This window comes from Plectropomus leopardus, chromosome 14 (assembly GCF_008729295.1).
Source record: "Plectropomus leopardus isolate mb chromosome 14, YSFRI_Pleo_2.0, whole genome shotgun sequence".
Taxonomy (NCBI): domain Eukaryota; kingdom Metazoa; phylum Chordata; class Actinopteri; order Perciformes; family Serranidae; genus Plectropomus; species Plectropomus leopardus.
Genome location: NC_056476.1, coordinates 9,337,544 through 9,351,059, shown reverse-complemented (window position 1 = coordinate 9,351,059; position 13,516 = coordinate 9,337,544). Strand labels below are relative to the sequence as shown.

At 40.8% G+C, this 13,516-nt stretch overlaps 1 protein-coding gene across 1 annotated transcript; it reads right to left on the bottom strand.

Moving 5' to 3' along the window:
- Nucleotides 1-10,430: 10,430 nt before the first annotated feature.
- Nucleotides 10,431-11,701, bottom strand: ghsra (growth hormone secretagogue receptor a). Its single transcript, XM_042501233.1, has 2 exons — nt 10,870-11,701; nt 10,431-10,744 (listed from the first exon to the last, which is right to left on the bottom strand). The coding sequence occupies exons 1-2, from the start codon at nt 11,699-11,701 to the stop codon at nt 10,431-10,433; spliced, it is 1,146 nt and encodes a 381-aa protein (XP_042357167.1).
- Nucleotides 11,702-13,516: the final 1,815 nt, after the last annotated feature.

Genomic DNA, 13,516 nt, shown 5'->3' with positions numbered 1-13,516 from the left:
AAACTTTAAAAAAAAAACGTCTATGAAAGAACCGAATGAAATCAAAACAAACACTTGAGATGTACTTCTAAGGCTATGTATGTTTTTTTTTTTTTTTGTTTATTTGTTTTTTAGTCAAAGTATCGATTCTGGCTTTCCTCACGATGTTCCCGTTGTCTTCTGCCGTCACTCAGTTTGGTCTCCTTTCTCTCTCTGTTGTCCTCATTGTCTGTCTCATGTATTAAGGATTTCTGTCGAGGGAAGCCTTGTCTTAGCTGTACCTCGGTTGGGAAAGAAAACTGATAATCAAGCCTTAAAATAGCTGTGAGCAAAAGCAGTTGCTCCTCAGACTGACTTGCATGTTTTTATTTTGTATCTTTTTAAAAACATATACGATTAGAGAACGTGTATATTTCTTGACGGTCATTGCCTTACTTTTTTTTTTTTTTTTGTTTTTCAGTGTTTAATTTACCTTTTTTTTTTTGCTGCAGTCTTTATTCATTTCAGCCATATTCCAATGTAGGCCTATGAAGCTTTAGCTGTTCATACCTTATTATTCAGTTTACTCTTACAGACTGTCGGTCAAATCATGCAATCTGCATCTGCTCTCACACTCAGACTGACTGACAAAGACACACACACACATACACGTGCACACATGTACACGACAGTGAGAAACGCACATTTTTCCTCCAATCACATATCTGCTCAGCTTTTAACATTCAATCACTCACTCATTCAGCTACCAAAGTGATGCAATCCATGTGTGGTGTAAGATGCTGCTATCCTGTGATTTTATTATATCTAAGAAAGAATGGAAAACCAGTAATCTAATATATATACACATGATATATATATATACCCCGCACACACCTGCTATATTATAACAAATATCTATGATGCTATAAAAGTGATGTAATATAAGTGATGGCAATGTAAGGTCTGAAGTACAGTGTGAAAGGGGAGGAGTCGTCTCTAGGTGCTCACAAATGGCGGCTCTGAGGTCAGTTCAGCAGCTCGAAGGAGCCCTTAAACACTGGTCTCGGATCAGAAAATTGTAGGTATTCGAATGTCGGGCTGACTCTAGGAAGACGGCTGGGATCGTGATTGGCTGCAACTTAACAGGAAAGGACTCTCTGTCAGTCCTTCCATTATTCTACCATCTCAAGTACCATTGCTCCAGCCTATGTATCTGTAGCTTTAGTAGCGATGTGCCCGTAGCGTCACAGACCCAGAGGTGCTAACAGCCTGCCAAGCTAGCCGCCCCTTTCTCAGAGCTCTGTGTGTTAACCAGGAAAGCCATTAGGAGTTAGCTTGAGCTTTACCCCCCCCAACTTGAAATTTAGCCAGCCAGAGCAGTGCTGAAGCTGTAGTTTCTCCTTCCAGCTGAATCAATACATTTGAAGACTCCTCTTTTCTCCTCCCCCTTGCACCATAATTTTCTGTAATTACCTTTTGCTCTGGCTGCTCTACTCTTGCTTTCGATCCATCCCGTCTTTCCGCTCATGCACTACTCTCTCCCTCCTTCTGTTCTCTCTCTCTCTATCTCTCTCTCTATTAAAGGTGCTTTATTGACATGTAATCAGAGCAGTAGCAAGTCTGTCCTCAGACGGACATGTTCTCTGGGGACTTGAACTAATGTTCACTAACCAAACAAGCCTTCGACAGAACAGAACACAACGGAACAGGGCATTCTGACAAACCCCCTGCCCTCCCGCCTGACTCCTGAAACCCCCTTCAGTCCCAACCCGAAAAACAAAGCCAAGGTACAGCCCGATACACGTCCCAATGATCCAAAGAAGTCACCCTAACCTGCTTGATTAATATGTGACAATTTGTCAGGTGGGGTGCAGGGGGAAGACGGATTGGGTGGAGCGGCGGGTAGTTTTAGCGTCGCCGCTCAGCTCTGATTGGCAGCCTGTAACGTACCTCAGGGATAAGGCCTTACAGAGGGGAGATCTAATCCTGTCATCCCCATCGCTGTCATCATCATATTAGCCTCCGTTTCTCTCTGTCTTCCTTCTATCTTTCATTTTTTTGATGCTGTATCTTGTCCTCTTGTCAATGCTGTGCCTTGCTCCTGTATGTGTCAGTAAGCAAAGTGGTTTACTAGCTCAAAATACCTTTGCCAAAGTTGATGGGAAAGTTAAGGTAGAGTTCTTTTCTAGGTTTTATTTATACTATATATTTGCATACAGTACTTTACATGCCAATTACAGTGCAATCTTCATTTATTTATTGTTTAAAGATTAAGAGACAAGTGTAGTTATATACTAATTTTTTCCTTGTAGCATGTTTTTTTTTCTTTTTAATTTTTTTTAATGGATGTATGTTAGATTGTATGATTAAGGCCAGCATTCCTTATCTCAGTAACCCTTTAAGTATTTCTCTTACAGCTGTTGGGAACGTGTAGCTCATCAGTCCATGCATTGCAGTTATCATTGCCGTTTTTCAAAAAACATGTAACCAAATGTATTTTTGTTATTTTTCATCTCCTGTTGCGGCCATGCACAGCCGAGCAGTTCTTGTAATGCTTAGAGAGACATGTAGCAAAGCAAAGGCCTTAGGGTCAAGTCATCTGTATTGGGATAAACGTCGTTGCCTTTGGCTTATTTTTTTCTGATTAGTGTTATAATGAAGCTTCTGATATCTTTTTACTGTTTTATTGCCAAAGCGCAGGCTTCTCGTGTCCACTAGATGTTGCGTTCACAGTCGTCTAAAGGGTTCTGTGATGTTCTTCTGTAACGACACAGCATTATTATTATTGTTATTATTATTCTCAAAAGGAAAAAAAAAACATTAACTTGATCTGTGATTATGCTTCTTTTCATATTATCTTTTATTATTTTGTAAAGCAAAATGTGCCATTTTGAGATGTGTAGCCCCTTTTGGAGGAGAGTTTTTAACACAACCTGATTTCACACTGAAAGGTTAAAAAAAAGAAGAAAAAAAAGGCAAAAACAATCATATGATGATTTCAGGCAGATGATGACAATAATAATATTGACGTTTCCTTGTTCAGGCTAGTGCTGGTATAGCAGTAGTTAGTATTTTGTATCCAGTATTTTGCTAAGAGATGATATACAGAGATATCTATAGAGCTATAGAATGAGATGGTAATACATTATGACTAACAGTTTAAGCACTTTTTTATGCCGAGCATTAGTCTTGATGAGGTTAATGTGAGCGAGAGGAGACATGAGGTCCATCGCTCTGTTCCAAAACACTACTGCCAACGCCGTCTGTTACATTCATTGGCATTATTTTGTCGTTGGCGTCACTGTGACATTGGCATTACTGGAGCATGGTGGTGTGCTCCTCGCAGCAAAGCAGGCGACAAAGGAAGTTCATGTGGCTCCTTTCTCAGACATGGTGTCTACCTAGCCTGTTGCATTGTAGTCGACAGGTGATGCGTGAGGTGTCCTGTCCTTAAATCCCCTGATGTTATGTTGCCCACCCACAGCCCCCCTTATTCCCCCTCTTCAAGCCTTAATGCCCCAATGGGAGAGCAGAGGTGTTTGGCCGAGCTTGGGCCAGTCATGTTAGTGTTGTATAGTCCGACGTTAATGTGGCGTTAACTGAAAGGCTGTGTGTTTGTGGGCAGGGTACTCCCCCATGTGTTGTTTTTGTTATTTTCAAATGCTGGTGATTTTATAGACACCCCGCCCCATCCCCCACACACCCTTGCAGGTCCTGCACATTTGGCGGGTATGTCAAGAACGAGAGACAATTTTTTTGCCCAGCAACCCCACGTCTGTGCCTTCTGATCAGTTTTATTTTTTTTCTTTTAATTTTTTTTATGTTTTGTACGTTTTACAGTAAGTAGAGAATTTTGACTGAGAATTTGGCGATTTGACAAACGTACAGAGACTCACAGGTATTTAACTATTTTTTAAGCGAGACAAAAAAAGAAACATATTTTTACCTCACGATTTAAAAACAAACATTCCAATGTTGTCATGGTCTACGAATTGAGAAAAAAAAAGAAATTCATGCATTTCTTCTTGTATTGTAAATGTTAGACAATTTCATATGCATTATATAAAAGAAACTGCCATATCAATTTTAATGTATAGATTTTTGCAAATACTACCCTATGTATGTAAGACGTAACTGTATCGGTAGCGTATATATAATATATTTATGCCCAATAAATGTTTTGATTTTTTTTTCTGACTTTGATTGCTCCTGGATGTTTTATTGTGTGTTTCATTATTCATTAGCATTTCTATCTACATATTAAAACACCTTGAGGGAATTTCTTCAAATTTGGCACAAATGTCAACTTGGAACTTTGGTAATTGAAGATCAAAGGTTTAAGTCACTGTAACCTTGAATCTGTCTCATTCTTGTGAACGAGATATCTAAAAAACCATCAAAAGGAAATTTCTTCAAATTTGGGACAAACGTCCACTTGGACAGAAGGATGAACTGATAAGTTCTTGGTGGTCATAGGTCAAGTTCGCTGTGATCTTGTGTCTGTCTCATTCTCATGAATGCAGTATCTCAAGAAGTCATTGAGAGGGTTTTCTCAAATTTTGGCACAAACATCCACTTGAACTCAAGAATGAACTGATTAGATTTTGGTGGTCAAGGTCACTGCGACATCACATCCGTCTCATTCTCATGAAAGCCTTATCTCAAGAACAGCTTGAGGGAGTTTCCTCAAATTTGGCACAAACATCCACTTAGACCCAAGAATAAAGTGATTCTAATTAGTATTGGTGTGTAAACTTTTGGGTCATCCGGAGCAGATTGGCACATGATATTCATATCAATGTTTTATCTGTTTATAACCTAAAATTATAATTGTTATTTATTCCTTACCTTAGAATGAGTCCACAGATATAAAAATGTCTTTATATCGAGCGACGCATTTTAGTTGTTTAGTAGTTTCAGTTATGCAAGCTCACTGGCAAAATCCTCCACACTGGACCATTAAAGGGTATGAGTACCACTACCAACTCTACTACTATATATATATATATATATATATATATATATATATACATATATATATACCGTTCTATTTCTATTTATGGTTTACTTTTGTATAGATCACCTTTCTACACATAACCATAAAAATATACTCCAACACAACAGCTGAATGCACAGATATTTGGTATACAAACCAGTAGCAAAGACAATGTCTGCAAAAACTGTTTCACTGACATTTACTGTTGTGTGGCAGTATTGATTTTTATCTTCACAGTTTAATAAGAGGGATGATTTTGCTCTCATCTGAAACACCTCCATGTGCCGTTGTAAACAAAGTTGAGTGTAATAAATATTTATAAAATGAGTGCATAAATTATTATTAAAAGTCTGAATCATAACTTGAAGCAGTTGTTATTATTCAAAGTGACATTTTAAAAGGCACAAAGACTCATGGTGTAATTAATGAGAGATCATTGTGATTGTGAGCGTTAGATTTACTCTCCAGTGGCTTCGATGGTGCTAAATGAGATAGCTAAGAAGAGAAAATCACATTTGGTATCACCCCCTGCTGTCCCCAGAGGCACGATCAATTCCCCTCAGCCTATAGTGACCCAATAATCACAGGGGAATACTGGTCTTTTGACCCTTGCCGAGAACATGTTGTGAGTGCACACTTACAGTAGGTTTGTTTTAATGTTACATCGCTAGACTAAATCACCAATACAAGTATCTGCCGAAACAAATAAAACATGAGTTCGCAAATTTGTCTAGTTGCTTGGGGTAAGGTTTTTTTTTTTAAATGGTTGAGCAATTAAATAGGTGTGAGCAGAACAGCACTACTCAACTGTCTATCTTACCTTTATCTGTTTGTAGTCAAGCTTTATTATAGCAGTAATACAATATAATATAACCCTTGTTCTTCTGAAGACTAAAACATTCAGAAAGCATTGAGATGTTTTGTGTGAATAACTGGCCAAGAAGCAAAGTTTAAATGAATGTGGTATAATCTGTGGGGTCAGAGAGAGACTCATTTTAGCTTCTATAAAGCAGCAAACTTCTTGTGATTTTCATCAACAGTAATGTCTAAAGTTTACCAGGAACAAAAGTGCGATCAGCAGCAACAAAAAATCCAATCAGCTGCTGTCTAGGGGGCAAAACCCAAAGGAGAAGAAATCTAATGTACTTCTGTGGCTGCGTAGTCTGCAGATGGAAAAGTCAGCAGGTTAGTTTGATGGATAGTTTCAGGTCAATTAAGAGTGCACAACCTGTCAAACTTTTTACCAGAAAAAAAAAACAGATTGTGTTCCTCTACTGTCAGCAAATAATCACCAGAAGACAATAGCATACACAAATATCATGCCATGGTCATTGACTTTTATGCATTTTTTTAATATGACCAAAGATTTAAAATATTCATGCACCAGTTTGTACTTTTTCTGCATCCGTTTACAGTGAGCAATGTCATCCAGTGTCAATCATGAATAGTTTCTTCCTTATCGTTACATTTTATGGCAGATTGCAACTGTTGCTTTTGAGGTCACGTACTGCCACCACAGACTTTCCCAGAGGCTATTCCTGGAGGGGGTACGTGAGATTTAAAAAAAAAAAAATATTCAAAAAATGTATGTGACACATAATTCCTAAAATATTTCTAACCACATTTTATCTTCAATATCCCTATTTTCAAGAAATTGTTAACCGTTTTAAACTGTCTACTGACTCAACAAATGCAACCGATCACATTTACATTTGTTTCTAACAAAAAATGTTTTGTGGTGGTGAGCAGTACTTTACTGAAAAATACACAGCCGGTACACTGTTGAAAAATGTCTGCGAACAACTGAACTATTGAATATACAGGCACAAATTAATATATACTGAGAGAGGTCATCTGACCTCCTCTTCAGTCCCAATCTTCTCCTCCACCTCCTATTTATCTAAAGGTAATTTATTCACTTCACTGCACAACCCACATTTAAATAAACTATCATGATGTCTAACTCAGTGATTAAACCTCTCATCTTTCACCTTTTGTTTTATTGTCTATTTTCATTGCACACTATTTTTGAATAGGCACCTCTCATCCCTGTTCTTTCGCACCTCTTCTTCTCTGCACCTATCATCCACCCACTAACCATCGTCAATGAGATACAGCTTTAATTTCAATCTCTTCAGTCATTACTTTTGGATTTTATCTTTTTTTCCACTGATCAACATACTTTTCTATTCTTTGTCTCCCTCCCACAAACTTTCACAAAGTTTTGCTGTTGTTCTCTCAGAGGCTTTGGCAGAGGTGTCTTGATCAGGTACTTGAGGTTACCTCGTGAGGGCAGAGCCTGCTGGCTTTTAAGCCATCTCAGGTGATGAAGCGCTGCTGTGCCCTGTGGCTACTAAAATACCAAGCCAGCTGAGATGAGAGAAAAAGCACTGCTGTGTCTCTGGGTTAAGATTGCAGTGTACTGACTGGTGTTGCACTCCACTGAGACTTACAAAATGAAATGGGGTATCACAGGGTCACATGGGGAAAAGATTACAGGCTCTGTCGAGGTGCGGTATGCATCTCAGTTCACCCGGAGCTGTGTAACCTTTACTTGAGTGATGTGGGTGGAAGGTTAATGTTAATTGGATGTTAGTTTCACAATCATCTCAGTTTGCATTTTGCATACCTGCTGGATACAAACAGCTACCTGATTGTCAAGCATGTGCCATGAGGAATACTAATGTGTTTGCAAAAGAACAGCAAAGAGGAGCTGAGTTTTTCCCTTTTTTTCTTTTTACTTTTACAAGACTTCATCAACAGATACAGCAGCAGATTTTCACAGACATCTTAGAAAATATGAATACATTTTCACTCTTTTAAATAGTATACATCCTGTAGATTCATAAATAGTATGGCATGACATCAGTATGTACAGTCAGAAACATTTATCGACAGAGATACATTCTTCAGAGCCAGGAGGCCGTGTTTTGAAATCCAGTGCAGGTAAGTGGAGGCTGCTGCGGTGATTTGGACTGCTGAAACCGTCTGAGTGTACAGCATCAAGTTTATGGCATTACAAAGCATCTATTTACAAGTTAAAGCAAGTACAACATCATCACATATTGACAGCTCACTGATCCTCTTTCTCCAAAAGATACGATGATACACTTTACAAAATTGAATTATGTTCATTCTTCCATCTGTTGCATTATCTAATCCACATTTAAAGGAAAGGCTATTTTAAAAATGTACTTGTAGAATCGGTTGGCACCTCTTTGGCACATTAAAATGCTTCTCTTTCAGTTCACATGCCTTTATGCTCTGTGAAGTCACCCATGAAAATAGCTTCTACTGGGCTAATAGATTGACTGCTCTTGCACTTTTATGAAGGTGTGAATGGTGAAAAATGAAGTTACTTGAGCTTCTCAATGGTTGTCATGACTTCCAAAAGCTGTTCCAAGGCAACTTGGTAAACAGAAAAGGCGCTTTACTGTATGAAGGTAACTGACATCAGCACACCTGAGCTGGCTGAAATCAATAAAATTTCAGTGGTGCACAGTTCACAAGACTCAGAGAGTGCTATAGAAACCGATACATTGATTTTTATAGTAACACCAATTAGCTTTCTTTGTCTAGTGCACTGAACTGATACTCTACATCACCTTCTCAAACCCTACTCATGTGGGCTATGTTTTTTCCCCCAGATGATTTCTTTTAATTAGCAATATCTTGAATCATGTTGATATTTAAATAAGTTCTCGACTCCTTGAAAGATAGTCTTTTCATAAAACTGCGCTGTTTGTGCAGTTGAAAGAGACAAATACTGTTTTGAACTAATGCCATATGACCAGAGAAAACAGAGGTTTTGCTCAACACGTAGAAAACCTACAACTACCAGAATGCACTGCTCCTGTTGGTGGGTGAGGTGATGCAGACTTGGCCGTTTTTCCACAGGAAACAACATTGCTGCCGGCTGGTAATAAACTATCTTGAATTCCAGTTTAATGGTAAGCTAAAACATGTTTCCAAAAACATTTTAGGTAAGAAAAAAACAATACAGTAACAGAATCTTGGTTTAAGTTTTAACAGTGCTGCTTAGTTTTACCGTTTTGAGTTTTTTAACTTTTGTTCTGAAATTCTTGTTCACAAATTCTCAAGTGTATGCAAAGTGGTGCATTGAAAACTGTTTCTAAAGACATTTGAGGTGAGAAATTGGCAATTCGGTGACAGAACCTTGGTTTATGATTTATAAGCACTGCCTTGTTTTACCATTTGGTCTGAGTTTGAGAGAGAGACAAAAAGAGGGGCGGGTGTTCCTCTCGATCCACTTCTACTCTTTGTGTTCCTCGTGACGTCGTGCAATTGCGGAAGTGCAATCTGTAGTTTGAGCAACAGTTTTGTTTTTTCGAGCAGAAATGTGCAACGACCGAAACAGCTAGCAAGCTTCATCCAGGGAATTTCAAATGAGAGATGAGCAGGAAGATGTCGGCGTTGGTTAAATGGAGGTGAGTTTACCATGGTTCATTTAGGCTACACATACCCACATTGTTATGATTTAAAGCTGGCTGAAAATCGGCAAAGTATCCCGTAAACAACCGTTAAGTAGCCTATAAACACAAAAAATGGAGTCATCACCACTCATATTTTGGAAATGTTAACTTGCTTTTTAGCTCCCATGAGCCAAACTCCCGACTTTAATATTGAAAACCACTGCAGCGCCGCAGGCCTGAATGGCATCACAGGAACATTCATTCACTTCATTTCAGAGACTGAACCCAAACCCAGTTGGCCACATCACGTCAAGCACTTAAGATAGCCTACAGTGCATTCAGCATGTAAAAAAATAAGAAAATAATAGTGACACAGTACTTTTACATTTCCACACTCTTACAAATTACAGAAATCACATTCAGAAGTATGGCATCTGGCACACAATACACACATGCAAATACACACACTCGCTCTCTCTGTGTCTCAGACACACACACACACACACACGCACGCACGCACACACAGGCACATACACACACTGCACCGCTGCCCCTCTCTGAAGGAGTACAGACGGGTGCCACAAGTTCTACAGTGCTTTCTTTGTCATCCAGAGTATGAATACAATATAAGGCAATTGTAGATGTCTGTTGTATGTGTGCGTTCACATGCTGTTCACATTTGGATCAATATGAGCACTTAAGACTGGGATGTATTTTTCACTCCACCTGTGGTGCTTTTGAAATGCTGCTGAACACTGGATGGTACTTTCTGAAATAATCCAACAAGAAAATAAACCGTTTGACAAAAAACAAATAAAAACACGAATCGTTCTGTCGATGCATGTTGACAAAGTGAATACAGGTTTGCAGCTTTTTGTGGTTTGCGCTTTTCTCATTTAGTCCCAATTAAAGGCAAGTGGCGCACTCACATGTGCAGGGCAGTTTTTCCTCTGTATGACAGAAATAATGGCTTTTGGGTTAGTATTATTAACTTATAATAGTTTTTTTTTCAAATATATCCAGATTTTTTGACAGCCATGCATCTAGAAGCTGACTGTGGATTCCGTCCAGCCGTTGGAGCCGTCTCCCTTCACGGTGCTGGCTGTGCGGCCTCGTGGCGGCTGGCTGTCGGTCAGGCCAAAGAGGCGCGCCGCTGCTCCCCGGTACTTCCAGGACATGGTGTTGTAGAGGATGGGGTTTATGGCGGCGCTCAGGTAGAAGAGAACCACTGACACCAAACTACAGTACTCGGACAACATGGACAGCAGCGGGGACGGCGCGTCCAGAAAGCGGAACTGCAGGTAGCGACCCACGTGGAACGGCAACCAGCACAGGACGAAGGCTAGAACCACCACCACTGAAGGAGGAGGAGGAGGATGGAGAGAAGGAGTGAAAGGAGAAGTTAGAGGATGCAGAACGAGTTATGGATGAAGTCTGGACCAAATTATGTGTGTGCGTAATTTGCGTGCTCTCCAAACTTACCCAGCATCTTGATGGTCTGCCTGTTGCTTTTATCCCTGTGCGCCACGCGCGAGCTGATGTTTGTCTCTCTGTGTCTCTGCCACAGCCGGCGGCCTATGAGGCTGTACAGCACTGTGAGACAGAACACCGGCATGAAGAAGAAAACAGAGCTCAGCCACACCATGGCCCCCATCAGGCCTGACTCCACTGCGTAATGCGTCATCTTACACTCCCGGGTGTCCTCCAGGGGAAAGCCAGACCCATTCATTCCCAAACTGAAATTTGGCCCCATGGTGTCACGCTCCACTCCCACCATGACAAACACAGGCCCGGCGCTCAGCAGAGAAACCGTCCAGAGTAGGAGAATGAGGGCGCGCACTCGCTTTTTGGTTACCAGAGCCTTTGCGCGCAGTGGGAAACAGATGGCCAGGTAGCGCTCCACTGAGAGCGCAGTGATGCTGAGGATGGTGGAATATGTGCATGACTCTGACACGAACTGAAAGAGCTTACATAGCGCGGCCCCAAATCTCCAGGGCCTGTACCGCCACATCCGATAGAGATCCAGAGGCATGCAGAGGAAGATGAACAGGTCGGAAACGGCCATGCTGCACAGGTACAGGTTGGTGGTAGTGCGCATGTCGCGGTACTTACTGACCACCAAAATGGTCATTACGTTCCCGGTCACTCCGACCAGAAATAGGAGCGTGCAGGCGACGGTGATGGCTGTGAGGAGAGGGATGGAGTAATAGTTGAGAGGAGGCACGCCGAGGTCAGGGGTCCTGGTGGCGTTGTGGGTCTCCTCCCAGCTGCAGTTATGGGAGAGGCACTGCGAGAGATTGGGCCAAGAGGGCATGCTGTCGCCGTGCAGTTATTCACGGGACCCTGTGTGGCCCTGACTGCTGAAGGCACCCCCGGTCTGGGACTTCTCATGCCCCTTGGCGCTGCCTTTTTGTCCCATTATCAGGTTGGGCAGCCGTGCCTAAAAGCAAGATCCTTGCGCGCGTTTTTAAACAATGATGTGAACAAAGTGAAGATGAAACAAATCACAATTTTGAGCTGACAGAGAGCTTTTGAGATCATCCAGGGAACAAATACTCCTCTCCAGAGGCTAACACAAACATGAGGCTATTTCAGGAGGATCCAAATTATCCACTTCATCCGCAACGCGCACTCTGAGACGGCCCAACAATGTTTTGTGCTGAAAATACTCGTTTAAAAGAAGATAAATTGCATGCTGAGTATTTGTCACCAACTGAAATTAATCTGGATATGTAATCAAAACAAATTCAGCGGGAAGAAAAACGCAGCACAAAAATCTAAAAACATAAACAGTCTAACTTAAAGAGAAGTCCTTCATGCGCAAAAGAGACCCAAAGAGTTCCCATCACCATCAGCGCGTCCCTGTTTGCGCGTCAGTCAAAAAACGATTCAGTGGATCAGTAGACGCACCGGGCAGCAGCATGAGATGGTGAGTCAGAGGCAGGGTCGTAATGATGCGGCAGCAGCGGCGAACATCTGTCCTGGAGAGCTTAAAGTCGACCAAACACAAACGGATAAACAACAACAACAGTGAAAATAAACACTGTGCGACGGAACGGAGACAGTTTTATAAAAGCCACAAGCACCACAAAGGAACGACGCATTGGCAACATGATCAAGCAAACAGGACTTTAGAGGATTTAAGTGGAATAAAGTTGTTGAGAATGACGATAAAATTCACGCTTGCTTTCCAAATCTGCTCCTCTAGTTATGGTGCATGTCCAGTGTGTGGAGTCCCAGTGAGCAAAACATCATGCAGGACAGGTGAAGTGATGCTGCTCAGGGGAGGGTGCTGTGGGGGTCTACAGCGAGACGAGACCTGCAACGCCACCTACAGGTACTTCAGGGCAGTGATGACAGAGAGTTAATGCTCACCAGTGTCTGAAAATCGGTTTACCACCAAGTCTTGCAGAGACCAAAAGGGATCCTAAAATGATCTGCTTATTGGGGTTAAAGTTTAAAAAGGGTAGTTTTTGCCCTGTGGAATCATATCTTTTATGCTTTAAATCCAGAACTGCACTTTGCCCAGATAAAATCATATAATTTCATTACCCCAAAAGACTTAAATTACATTTTATACACTTTGATGCCCAGATTTGATCCAAGGCTCCATTTTGCTCTTTGCAAAGTGAGAACAAAAGCCATATCCAGTCCTGTTTGAAAAAGATTGTATGCAAATTAGCAACATGTGTCAAAGCCCACTTGCTTAGTGAAGGTTTAGACACATAAATGGCATTCTGTACACAGTGTGTGGGTAATATTCATATTTCAGACAGATTACAATTGTTGCATACTGTCTAATAAGGTTAAAGCAGAGTCACATGAGTCATTTCAGTAAGTTAAAAAAAAAATAATGAGACAAATCAAAGACAACAGTCAAGTAACAGGCAATAATAATAATAATAATAATAATGAAAGGCTACCAGTTTTACCTAGTGCTTATTTAGAGTGCTGTGCATTAAAACTAAAGCAAGCTGGGTACATAACTCATTTTCCCATGACCTCATCTGGATGAGCACGAAATGGCTTTTAGTAAGTTACTTAACTGCCATTAGAATATAGAATATATCGCCTCCTAATAACCGGCAAGATGACTGGCAATTCGGCCATGAACAGCAACACAGAAACA

Bases quoted from the DNA above. Each gene is read 5' to 3' on its own strand.
- ghsra (XM_042501233.1), bottom strand. From the start codon at position 11,701: ATGCCCTCTTGGCCCAATCTCTCGCAGTGCCTCTCCCATAACTGCAGC. The intron at 10,745-10,869 runs GTAAGTTTGGAG...CTCCTCCTTCAG, and splicing joins GCAGACCATCAAGATGCTGG to TGGTGGTGGTTCTAGCCTTC.